At 47.6% G+C, this 13,363-nt stretch overlaps 1 protein-coding gene and 1 non-coding gene across 4 annotated transcripts in view; one reads left to right on the top strand and one right to left on the bottom strand.

Annotated features, from left to right (window-relative positions):
- The window catches only part of PTH1R (parathyroid hormone 1 receptor), a 175,920-nt gene that overhangs the window by 27,086 nt on the left and 135,471 nt on the right, over nt 1-13,363 (bottom strand). For all 3 annotated transcript variants that reach the window (XM_074946447.1, XM_074946448.1, XM_074946446.1), the window contains 3 exons: nt 10,126-10,220; nt 6,909-7,095; nt 1,364-1,517 (listed from right to left, as the gene is read on the bottom strand). In XM_074946447.1, the coding sequence (XP_074802548.1) occupies nt 1,364-1,517; nt 6,909-7,095; nt 10,126-10,220 (436 nt within the window). The remainder of the gene's footprint in view (nt 1-1,363; nt 1,518-6,908; nt 7,096-10,125; nt 10,221-13,363) is intronic.
- On the top strand, nt 8,983-9,086 carry LOC141983568 (U6 spliceosomal RNA). Its single transcript, XR_012638407.1, has one exon. It is a non-coding gene; the product is annotated as a U6 spliceosomal RNA (small nuclear RNA).

Raw genomic sequence — 13,363 nt, 5'->3', positions numbered from 1 at the left:
TAGTTGGGAGATCCACTAGTATAGAAACCGTAGGTGGAAATGACCAATTACATACAGTGCCAAGGCAAGATTGAGGCCTGCAGTATATTCTCCAGGGCTTGGTCCAGTACATTTTTTTAAAACAAGGTCTCTGCTGTTTCGCTTGAGAAACTCGGATACCACCTTCGGGAAGCTTTCCCTGCTGTGTTTCTTTGCTCATATACCGCACCCCATTAGGTCTCATTATACCTGTGAGCACAGTCTTAAACATCCCCTCTTCTCCCTCGGTGTTTCCACCGACCAGATGCTTGCAGGCAGTTCTCATGCTGCCCTCAAACGATCTGCACCTCATTAATCCCTGCCTTGTCTCACCGAGCCAGTGGCAGTGCCAGAGGGGAACAAAAGCACATTCTCTTCTTAAACACTTGTGTGTAAACAGCCTTCCACTAATGGCTTGCCCTCACCTCTTCCCTCCCTCCCTGCTCCAAGAAAAGATCCAGGCATAAAAAAAAATCGCTTCCCCACAAATTGCAGGTTTCCATTTGTGCGCTCAGACACTCGAGAAATCCGGTGGCAGGAGAGTCTGAGGCCAGAGGAAGGAAATCAGAGTGTAGGACTCCCCCATGAACCAACACCCTGAGCCCTGGCTGCACGTCTCGTTTATACAACCATTTCTCCAGATGCTGACAGTCTCAAGGGAACCTGGCCCAGCCGGTGTCACACTCATGCCGACTTACACTGGCTGAGGATCTGGCCCCTGTATCTCTAAGGGCAGAGAATTATTTAAAAGAGTGAAATCAGCTGCAGCGCTCCATTCCAGGAACACCCCTGGACTGCTCTGCACGGGATCAGTCTAAATATTATCTTCAGGGACTCGGTCCTGCCACAGGGGAAGAAGGCATTGCCTGGGACAGGATCTGGGGAGCCCATGTAGGAGGAGTGGAACCTTTGTATGCTGCAGATTGCACTTTAGGGTGGTTCCCTGTGCATTGCTACACGGCGGGGATTAAGGGGATGGGGCGAGTCAGAGGAGGGATTGGTGGATCAGCTACTGTATGGATCCAGAGGCCCTCATGGAGGGAGGCAGACTGGAGGACTGTCCACGGAGCATCCCCACTGCAGCTTCATGTCCTGATGAGGACTCCTGTGCATGCTGGGGAGATAGTTTGTGGACAAGGGCAGATAATAAGGCCTTCAAGGGTGATGTTTCAAGCAACACCTCCCAGCCCTGTAACTCTGTCTCCATCTGCTCTTTGACCTGCACACACACACACACACACACACACACACACACACACACACACACACACACACACACACACACACACACACACACACACACACAGAGTCAGCTTAGAAAGCCCCAAGAGCAGCGGCGACTCACCCCAGCCAAACAGCGTGAAGCCCCAAAGATACTTCTTCTCAGAGAAAAAGGCCATGAAGATGAGGCTGTGGAGATAGAGCCCTTCCACCAGGATCCAGTAGTAATTGGTCGCCAGGAAGTAGAGGAAGAAGGTGACGACTACCTTACAGCCCATCTGGAATGAGGGCAGAGGGAGAAAGGGAGGTTAAAAACGCGGTGTGAACCTGAAGCAGTGGTAGTTATGAGCTAGCGAGAGCTTGAAAACAAGCTGGAGAAGAAAAAGGCTACCGTGCAAATTGGAGAGGGCTCTCCAGGGGGCGTTTTACGGGCGGCAGCTTGCTTCTGTGGCTAAGGCCCTGGCCTGGGACTGAGGGTTCTAGACCCACCTCTACCGCTCATTTGGCCTCACTTTTAGACTGTAAGCTCTTCAGGGCAGACACCATTGCGACATGCTTGCACAGCACCTAGCTCAAGTGACTGCAGTTGAGACCTCTAGGCACTATTCTAATAAAAATAATGATAAGGAGGAACATCTTATAGGGCTTGATCCTCAGATGGTGTAACGGCATTAACCCGAGGGCAGCTATGCTGATTTACACCAGCTGAGGATCCGGCCCATAAGGTTTACTGTAGGAAGGAAGTCAGTTCATGAAATCTGGTATAAGATGAACTCTCTATGGAAGAGCCAAGGGGTATTTGACATGGTTGGGTAGTTAGTCCCATTGGGATGTCCTGAGCAGGGTCTCATTTTGAGCTAGTGGGTTGGATCTGGTGTCATTGGAGCTACTATGGATTTATCCCAGTGTAAGGGCAGATATGACCTAGTGTTTAGCTCCTGACTCTTCAGGAGAATGTGGGCAAGAAGAGAAACGTGTGCCCCCACTTCGGGCTGCAATACACTTGCTAGAGGAGAGAGGTCCTGAGATCTGCCCCATGGAATTTACCATTCGCCTGTGCGCCTCACCAAGAGCACTCAAAGCCCTGGGTTAGGGCTACTCATTATTTTCGAGTGCCAGCTCATTGCTATTATGGACAATTCTTTCTTCCGTGCCATCAAAATGGGATTCTAGACCCCAGCATCTGCTGCTGTTTGCACGTGCTGGTTCTGGGTGTCAGCATTCTGGGAGATCATTGATTCAGCCAGTGACTCAGGAACCCATAGATATATTCCTGTGACAGGGGCACCTTGCACACACAGGGTGCGTGGGGCGGGGAGCATTGGACAGATGTTAAACAAGCAGCCGGTGGGCACCAGCACATCCGGCAAGTGAGCTGCAGGTCTGCAGCTGCTCTAGATGGTGCACAGAAGCAGCAGGTGTGCAGCAGAGAGCAGTCAGTACGTGCACTGCTGTCGGCCCAGACTGCACGGGCAGCAGGTGGCACATTCGTTCACTGCACACACGGTGAGCATCAGCTCATTGCACACAGAGGGAGCAGACGCACAGCGGGAGACTGCACGTTTGCAGGAGCCAGCGGGAGCCGGGCTCAGTCCTGGTGCGGGCAGACGCAGCTCCACTGAAGTCAAAGGGAGCTGCACCCACGTCCATCAAGGTTGCATTTAGCACAGGGTGAGCGGCAACGGACAGCCAGAGATCACACCTCCAGAACCAGCCGGTGCACAGCCACAGATTACACAGATAGACGCAGAAGGGCTCGGCACCCCGGTGCAGGGCCAGATTCTCAAAAGAACTCCGGTTTTCCAAAGCGCTCAGCCACTCTCCTTAGAACAAGGGGAGCAGAGTGCATTCGAAAACCCAGCCCCAGTTGTGGAAGCTGGGAACTTTGGAAAGTCTGAGACCCCCCGATTCAGTGCTTATTCCATCACTGTTCTGCAAAACGCTGAAGGCCATGAAGACAGTGGGACTTAGGCTGTACTCTCAGACTTTCAGGCCAGAAGGGGCTATTGGGATGCTCAAATCTGACCTCCTGAATAACACAGGGAGAATTCCACCCGGAACTTGAGTGCTTTGCTGAATCAGTACGGATTGCTGCATCCACGCCTGGGAAAACCTAGCCCTAAACAGGCAAGTCAGCTGAGTCAGATTTAACCCTGGGATTGCTATAATTAAATATATAACGTTAACAAGAATCAGTGCTGTCCCAGCCTTACTGCACAGTGGTATCCATAGCGTCGTCGCTATGGAGCGATGATTCCTCATCCCAAGCACAGGGGGACGACCACAGCAATTAGGGTTGCCAGGCGTCCGGTTTTCGACCGGAAAGTTCGGTCGAAAAGGGAACCTGGCAGTGTCCGGTCAGCATTGCTGACCGACACTAAACGTCCGGTTACCCGCAATAACCGGCCTCCGCCACCGCAGGGCAGGAAGCGCAGCAGCTGGAGCCTGGAGGAACTGCTTTCTGCTTAGCTGTGGCTGGCTGGCTGGCACTTGGCTGGCTCCAGTCTTTCTGGCAAATAAGTTGGGGTGTGTGTGTCTGGGGGGGGGTGAATCCTGTCGGCCCCCACCTGCCCTTCTATGCCCCCAATTTCCCCACCCTGGCCCTCTGCTCCAGGGACCCCTCCCCACCCCTCCACGCATCGATGGGCAGGCGCTGCGTCAACTCCTCCCAGCCCAGCTCTGCAGGCGGCAGGTGAGTCCTGGGGGGGAGCGAGCAGAGGGGTGGAGCCTGGGAAAGAGGCAGGACCGGGGGCGGAGTCTCGGGGAAGGGGCAGGGTATCTAGTTTTCAGCGGTTAGAAAGTTGGTAATCCTAACAGGAATATAGATACCACATTGCAGTAACTGGTGAGTGCAATGCTGACCCCTGTCCATTGCCCTGTCGTCCCCTCCCCGCTGATGCAGGATTGTTCCTGACAGTGGATTTTCTAGGGCTTCGTGCAGTCCCTTTTTAAATGACTCCTGCAACTGACCTTGTGACTAGGGCTGGTCAAAAACTTATCGTCAAAACATTTTTCTGTCGAAAAATGCTATTTCGGTTACATTGATTTTTTTTTAATGCAAAATTGAATCCATTAGAATCAGATTTCACATTGAAAAAGTTTGGAAAAAAATCATTGTGAAAATGACAGAACACCTCGTTTAGACATTTTCAGCCCAGAAAGTTTCCATTTCTCTTTTCAAAGTGACTTTTAGTTCAAAATTTACTCTATTTTATGGTTTTTAAAATTAAAAATGTTGGAAATTGAAACAAAACATTTTGACTGACCTACAATGAACCTTTCTGGGGACTTCTGTTTTGTGAAAATGTCCAAATTTTGGCTTTTTGTCCCAATTTGGGAAGCTTCCCCCCTCCCCCAAAATCTCGAAATTTTTTGCAGGATGGACAATCCATTTTCTGACCTGCTCTACTTATATCCTGTCCTCCTGGGGCAGTGGATATAGACCCTGCCTCTTGCTCAGACAATATTATAAAGTGAACAATGTAGCCCCAGGATGGCTGGCACAGAATTGCGTAGCTCATGTCCTCTTCTGTAGCTAAAAAGAGGAATTTTCAGTGTGCAGAGCTGTCAATCTGGCAAATTTCACCAGCCAGAAAAATAATTTTCTGTTAAAGACAACAAGTGAAAAAATATATAAAGAAGATAAATTAAAAAAAAATCGCATTCAAATGATACTTTCTATATTCTTCGAAAATTATCAGCTACCTACACTTTAACAGCCCAAGGCAATAATTACGGAGCTCCCACTTTGTCTGGAAAAAAAGTAATATATTAATCATTGCTAAACCCTTTAGGTACTTGTTTGCTTTTGCAGTTCACTAAATAGAAAACATCTCTTTCTGGTTATCTATGACATAAAATTTCTTGATGAATGCAGCAAAGTACATGTATTCTTTGCAAACTCTGAGTGTTTTCCTTTTAGTTGATGTAGGCTAGTGCAGAGCTAATGCAACAGCTGGCATCTTGACTAATACAAGGAATCAAATTGAAGATTTTCTGAATTAAACATGTATCACTAAAGCTTGAGGTAAAGAGGCATGGTCTGTAATAGACCCACATCCTCTGCAAATGGGGGACACGTAACAAAAGCTACGAAAATAATGGATTTGTCAGTTCAGGGGCTGAACCGAAAAATCTGGAAAAAAATCCAGTTTGATTTAAACCAAAACCTTTTTTTTTTTGGTGAAAGCATTGAATGTTTCAGATGATTCAAAGCAATTTTTTGGGGGGAAAAGGTTTTTTTTTTGATTCAGCCATTAGGTGCGTGTGTTTTAACTGGCCAAATTTGAAACTGAAATGCGGTTTGGAATCAAAAAGTCAAGCTGAAATGTTTGGAATCTTCTAAAAAATTTTCTCCAACCAAAATCATTTGTCAGATTCAACCAGATTTTAGCAAATAGTTTGTGGGCCCGAAAAAAAAGCATTTTTTTGGTGCAAAAGAAAATCAAAAAATTTTTTGGCCCAGCTCCTCACATGGTGTTCACCAGGCTATGCTAACGTGTGAAGTGGCGTTACTGGTTCTGAAATAGCCCTCGGCCGTTTCAACACAACTGGGGAGCAGGGGAAGGGCTCTTCAAACTGGCAGATATGTGGCCACAGGAATAACCCAGTTTGCCATTTCAGGGCCAGTTCCTACATATAAATTGGCACAACTCCACCAACTTCCACTGGGCGAGGATCTAGCTCATAGAGTACAAAACCTTCAGGCCTGTGACCATCCCTTAGCACATTGTGGATTCTACCAGAAACGTATCAATCAATAATAGGAATAAACTACAATGGGAACAGTCAATTACGGTGAACGTCAGCCTGTAGAGGTGACAATGGAATCCATCTCCAAGTCTCTGCCACAGGAGTGTCAGAGGGCCTAGAAACGGCCGCTGAGTGATGTCTGCATGGTTTGTACCGAGAAGAGCTGCCGAGCGGGAAATCATTGACTGATGTACTCTGGGGGGAGTTGTTCATGTTGGGAAACTGATGTACTGACATATCTGGTGGAACAGAGGCACGGAAATTGTTCAAAAAGGGAGTCTCTCCACAGCCACTCGGGGTATATTTACACACCCAGTGGCAGCCCACGGCAGCAAGCCTCTAAGCCCAGGTTGACAGACCTGGGCACGTGGTTCGGGGCTAAAAGAGCTATGTAGACGGACTGGAGCTCAGCCTCTGAAACCCCGAGCACCAGCCAGAGCTGCCACATCTCTAGGGCTCAGTAAGATGAGCCCCACCAGCCCAAGTCTGTCAATGTGGACTCGCAGGCTCGCTTCCGTGGGCTGTGCAAATGTTCCCTTTATACAACAGGGTCCTGACGTTGTTCTTTAAAGAGGAGGTGCCCATCTTTCCACATAACGGTGCTGGGAATGGCCCTAAACCCTAGCTCTGATGTTACCTGGGACGACTGCGGGTGAAGAACTTGCATTGGTCGGGCAGACCAGAAGGTTCTCTTGGGTCATTGCTTATAGACCGTGGGCTGGATTCAAGCCAGGTACTAGGGAAGAGGGGATGCGGAAGACGTTGTGGTTTACTAGGTGGGGAAGAGGGGTCAGATGTCTCAGTCTCCCATTGGGGAAGAGGCAGGAAGTGGATAAGGCCCCAGATCACCAGCGTTCCCAGGGTGAGCCACACAAGAGGGAGAGGTAAGACGTAACCGGCCATACAGCAGTACTCACAAACTGCGACTTATCCGCTGGGGGGGCCTCGGTGATGGACATGAGATCTTCTTCAGACAGATGCTCCATCTCCTCCAGAGCTGACCCGGAGTACAGGACTGCGTCCTTCACAAAGATGCTGACTGCTCTCAGCATGAAGGAGACAAACAGGTGCATGTGGATGTAGTTCCTTGTGCAGTGTAAACGCCTGGAAGGGGAAAGGGGGAGACACAGGATTGGAACGGTTTAGATGTCCAACTGGGCCTAGTCAAGCTCAGCTGTGCTTCCTAATGGCACAGTGGGGTCAAACGATTCGGCACAGTGCTGATACCCCAGCACACCTCCTCTCAGGAATGCTGTGCCCCTGCAGTGACCCAAGGCTACAGCCACAGCCCCACTCCAGTGCAAATTCACCCCTGGCGTAACCCAGGGGATTGGTTGGAGGTTGAACAAAAGCCACAGAGGCAGCTGACCTAGCAGTCGGGTGGGATAGGGTGCCCCAGCAAGAATAAAATATGGGGGATGGGTTTGAAGGTCCCTGAGATGTCACACTCAATTATACACCCTGCAAATAAGATGTAAAATTAAGGCCCAAGATCTTGTGGTCATTTGTGGCACGGGGTTGTTAGTCCCTATGTTAATAATTATATCCTATCTGGCTAGATTCCCTCTTCAGCTTCAATTAGATATAATGTTCTACTTCACTTCCTGTTGTGTAGTGTTTCTGGGCACTGTTAAACAGCTGCTGAGCTCCACACCAGAGGTGGCGGCATTGCAGTGACAGGTGAAGTGATACTGAATACAGATTGTAAAGAACTTTGAGATCCATTACACTGTAGCAGTGTAAGATGTGATATTGTTTGTTTAGCTAGCACTCAGAGAGCCTCTGAGTTTGCATCCTTTGAAATCCCCAGCTCTAATGATATGAAGAAGACAAAGAATCTAGGTCTGTTGTTAAGATTATGGATTTTAATGGGGGCAAGGGTGTCTTAAGACAATCTCAATTACAGTTCCTTGGTATTTTCCTCTATTTAAAGCCTTTAGGCCCCCTATGATACAAAGAGTGCTCAATGGATTTGTACAGGTCTGAGTAAGAGCAGGATTTGTTCCTGTAACTGAAATTTAATTAATGAGTCTCTTGCTGACATGTGAGCCAGAATAGAATCCAGCTCACTCCTGTGTAGTTGTGTTGGCTCTCCAGGGCAAAGAGAGCTGGCTGGGAAATGGATTTGCCGTCCTGTGAAAAAAATTGAGATTTTGAAAACAAAAAGATCATCCCAAATCATCCCCCATTAGGACAAAATGCCAAAATTTCAACAACTAAAATTGCTAAATCACACTATAAAAAAAAATTGTTCTGAGGCAAATCAACAATTTTATGTTCATCCTTTTGAAATGGTTGAAGAATACCAAGTTTAATACCAAAACAGAGTAAATTTCAACCCCCCAAGTGGTGCTTTTTTCAACTCTTTGTTCTGAACATGTCGAAGGGGGAGGTCTGATGTTTTCAAATGGTTTCCCCCCCCCCAATCTTTTTTCCCAAAATGAAATGTCGAAGTAGATACAATTTTGCGAGAAAATTTGGCTTCATCAAAACAGCATTTTCCAGCAGAAACCTTGTTTCAGCCAAAACATTTTGACCAGCTCTAATAAATAAAGTGTATTTTTGCTCCCTATAGCAAGTCAATCTATCTCTGGGTGACTAGAGAGAACATTTCTCCTAAGCAAGAGGAAGCTGTTTTTACAGTCACTTCTCTGAGCACAGCCGCTCTCTATCAGTGATCAACAGAAGGAAGCATGAGACAGCGCAAGACCTGAGCTTAATCAGAATTTCCATTCAATGGGCCAGAGGTACAGCATTAAATGTTTTAACAAGCTATCCAGGTCTCCGAAAAGAAACAAAGCATCTATCCTGGAAAAGACCCAAAGGAATGGGAGATTCATGGCCATGTAGGGGCTGCACTATGGGTCTCAGAATAGCTCATGTAAATGTCATCACAGTCCCAAAGCAGTCTGAGCTTGTCGTGTTGCACTGGTCTGTGTGAGTGTCTGATCTATGCGTATGGGGCTCCCTTTGTTGTCTAGGCTAATAAAACTGCCTTCCTTCAGCACATATACTAAAATTGGAACGATACAGAGAAGATTGCATGGCCCCTGAGCAAGGATGACACGCAAATTCGTAAAGCGTTTCGTTTCCCAGAGAGCGGCCTGTGTGTTTTTAGAGTCAAAGGTCCCATGTGCAATTCCCAGTACTGCACATCCATGGTTTAGCCCAGGCTAGTTCTGTGCTGTCTGGGAGACTGTCTGCAGCCGTACCACTGCTGTTATCGGTGTGGAGAGGTTACTCCCACCGCTGCTGGCTGACACTGCCTGTCATGATCACAGCCCACTAAGTCGTCAGTGACAACCCAAGGGGTGGCCCAGAATCAGAACTCGGGATTTCTGGGTTCCCTGCCAGAGCCAGCTCTGGGTGCAGGTTACAGCAGTCTGTTGGCTGCTCTAAATTACACCCGCTGGCTGTGGTCCTCAAAGGATGGGGATGGTACAGGTTCCTCACCCAGATGAGGTTGCAGGAAGATGGACCAATTTCAGGGGCAGGTAAAGGTAGCGGCCACTTCTAAGGAGCGCCAGACTGCTGTGCCACTCAGCTTGATTTCATTATTTGTTTTTGCTCTGCTGTGATTGGCCAGTTTTGCTCCAATAATTAGCCAGCCACTTAGTTTCGCTCCGCCCCATGAGCGCGGGAGTACCAAAAACATTTTTCATCCTGGCCAGCAAAACGGCTCAGGCCTCTCCTGGCAGGGACAAGGTGTAGGATCCAGCTCTGTTGGCTCTATGCCCCCCACCCTGGGAGAATTCCTACCTCGGTGCTTATAGTCTATTTCTGCTTCCTGTACACCACAAGGGGACCAGAGAATCAGCGCCATTGCTTCCATGTGCTCCGTTCAGCTTGTAACCCTTTCTCCAAACAGAGGCATTAGATTCTGAGCTCTGTCTGCCTGCTGGATTACGTCAGCATCTGGAGGGGTTCTACCTAACCCCAAGAGGTGTGTTTGCATGGCACCACACACAACCCAACCAGCAAATAGTAAAACAACCCCTGTGTCTGATAGATGAAACACACACAAAAAAGGAGGAGCTTTGTTATTGACAAAAACCTAAGTCTCCTCCAGTCTCCTCCAGGTGACCTGTGTGATTAAACTGATACCCCCACAAAAGGAAAAACAGAGCCGCCTACCTGAAGTATCCCAGGATAAGGACAGCAACTGTCAGGGATCCCAGAGAGATGGAGTATCCAACAGTATAAATCAAATAGAGGCGATAAAAGACCTCCTGCAGCACAAATAATGGGGGGGAAACAGTGCCAAATTAGAATGAATTCTGCTTTATTGTAACCCAACAATGCTAGCAGCATAAAGAGTCAGGCTCTTGTATCTGCCGAGAACAGAAACCCAAAGGGCAAAGAAGCAGTGGCTGCTTATGGGAACGGGATATCATGTGGTCTTCTGAGTACATGGACAGCATGCGAAGTGCTACACCTATTTCCTAGTGAACGAAGGTTACCGTGAATTTTGCAGGAGAGTCATGATTTATGTGGGTGTGTCAAATTGAACTTATGCAGCATCTTTCATCCCCAAAGATCCCAAAGCGCGTTGCAAACTGTTGGCCAAATCCTGACGTCCTTTGTTGGCTCTTGCTCAGGCAAAACTCCCGTTGATTTCATTACGATATTTGCCTGACTAAGGATGTGTAGGATTTAGCCCACAGGATATGCAGCACCACTGATGTGCAACTGTAACACCTACAGACCTGGTCGTCGGTGGGCGGGATTGAACCGGAGACCTCTGGAGCTTGGTGCGTGAGTCCCTACTGCATGAGCTAAAAGCCGACTGGCTGCTAGGTAAGGCTGTAGAGCAGACTCATTTTATCTCTCTCTCTAAGTGGTCTTGGTGCCACTAGATGGGACACAACACCCAGGAGGTGTGTGGGTTACGTACTTCCCCCAGCTGAGAGAGCGCATCCCGAGCTTCAGAGTCTTCTCAGCTGAAATCGCGGACAAGCCCCTAATTATAACGCCGACAGACCCTGGTCATCGGCAGGCAGGATTGAACTGGGGATATCGGGAGCTTTGTGCATGAGCCTCTACAGCATGAGCTAAAAGCTGGCTGTTAGCTAAGGCTGTAGAGCAGACTCATTTTATCTCTCTAAGTGGTCTCGGTACCACTAGATGGGACACACCATCACACCCAGAAGGTGTGCGGGTTACACAACCGGCTCTGGGGTGGAGGGCATCAGCACATAACACATAGATGCGAGGAGGAGAAATTTGGCCCAGGGATGCAAAGAGAAAGCACCTGTGTTAGGATAAAGATATGCAGGCCTGTCTGCAAAAGCCTGTACTTTAAGAATTTAGGGGTATTCTTATCACTTGGCTAGTTCTAGAGGTATAAAAGAAAGAATCAAAATCACTGTCTGCTGGTGTAAGGGCCTTCTCTTACTGTGACAGTTTGAGGCCCTGTTCTTAGGCTAAGGCCTTTGGCTAAGCAGCAGAGGCAGCCATAAGCCAGGAAGCGAACAGTCACATCCTCACATTCCAAACTAGTCACATTGAAAAAAGGTGCTATTGGGCTGTTAGGAATACAATCCTGTCCTGAATACAATCCTGTCCTGATAATTCCTATCACCTCCAGAGAAAGGGAAGTGCCTAGAAAATGTAAAAGGAAACTTAGTTTGATAGCATCCTGTCTGGCAAGAACTCACTTATCAATAGCTGGGATGTGAAATCCTCACTTCTGTATTGTTTTGTCATTAGAGTTCCAACTTTGCTATTGTTTGTCTGTATAATCTCTGTCTGGTTCTGTGATTGTTTCTGTCTGCTGTATAATTAATTTTGCTGGGTGTAATCTAATTAAGGTGGTGGGATATAATTGGTTAGCTAATCATGTTACAATATGTTAGGATAGGTTAGTTAAATTTCAGTAGAATGATTGGTTAAGGTATAGCTAAGAATATTACTATATAAATTAGGGGCAAACAGGAAGTAAGTTGGGATTCGAAAATAAGGAAAAAGGAACTTGTATTTAAGCTTGCTGGAAGTTCACCCCAATAAACATCGAATTGTTTGCACCTTCGGACTTCGGGTATTGTTGCTCTCTGTTCGTGCGAGAAGGACCAGGGAAGTGGGAGAGTGAAGGAATAAGCTCTCTAACAACCTGTTCTTCCAGAAGTGCCTAAGGATCTTTATTGTTCATGCAAGACTTTGTTTTGAAAAGTCTCCTCAGAAAGGCCTCCTCACTTTAGACTGCATGGATCTCTAGAGATCAATCTTGCATTAAGGGTACAGACTAGACACGTAAGAGGTCTTTTTCACCTCCAATTTCTAAGTCACAGCTTCAAGGAACCTTCTATTGCAGGGAGTCTTCCCTTAAAAGCTGGGGGCTTATCTCCATTCTCCCAAGGAAGGAACATATCTGTTGCAGGTTTGAATATCAGCTTTAGCAGGGTTAAAACATCTACCAACATGGCAGATCATCATTTCGTCTTCTGAAGGGAGAAATAAACTCAGGAAGAAATCAACCAATTCAGCATCTTTCTTCCTCCTCCCTTCCCACCCCGGAGTTTCAGTAACATTAGTAACGCTGGGCTCAGAATGACAGTTCTGATTTTGATCTGGGGCTAGAAATGCCACACTAGAATGCTAACCTCAAGCCCTATTACATCAGAATACCCAGCTCTGGGAACATTTCCTTGTGGTTTCCTCTGGTGGAGTGCTGGGCTTGCCAATGTTCTTTTTTTGTTTTTCAAGCAGTGGTTGCAGCAGGCAAGCCGTACAAGCAGACTGCACAATTCGAAAGAGCAGGCTCCGTACGGGCCCTAACTTGCTTCTCCCCAGTGAAGCTGGGTATCCTAGCTGTGCTGAAACATGTGCTTGCATCCACCGCAATGGCTTGTGCTCCAAGACGGGATCATGGTGGCGAAGAATTACTACGCCAAGCAAGCGGACCAAAATCCTTTCTCCTTCCCCATTCAGAATTTTAACCGGAAACACCCACATCCCTATCAAACAATGGCTACATTGTAGCAGCTCTGAGTGTGCTACCGAAAGGGACCTTCTGATTGGCCAGTAGATGTTTTAAAGCGCATGGTTAATTTTTCTCTTTAACAACATGGGGGCCTCCTTTGAAATGATGGTGACCCAGAGGAGCCGAACACACACACATGCATGCGTGCACACACACACACACACATACACGCATGGTTGCACACACACATAAACATGTACACACACTTGCAAGCCTAGGAAACAAAATGAAGTTCAGGTAACACAGCGGCATCATGGGAAAACAGATTGCTAGGCTCACAGACATATAGGAAGAGACCTGTTGGATCACGGGAGCCATTCCCTTGCTGGGCAAAATACAGTCCCCTGACCGAGTGTTGAACAGTGTGGATGGGGAGGGATTTGTGTGTTGGTG

Source organism: Natator depressus, chromosome 2 (assembly GCF_965152275.1).
Source record: "Natator depressus isolate rNatDep1 chromosome 2, rNatDep2.hap1, whole genome shotgun sequence".
NCBI lineage: Eukaryota > Metazoa > Chordata > Testudines > Cheloniidae > Natator > Natator depressus.
Note: the sequence above shows the minus strand (reverse complement) of the source record. Positions and strands in the feature narration are given on the sequence as shown.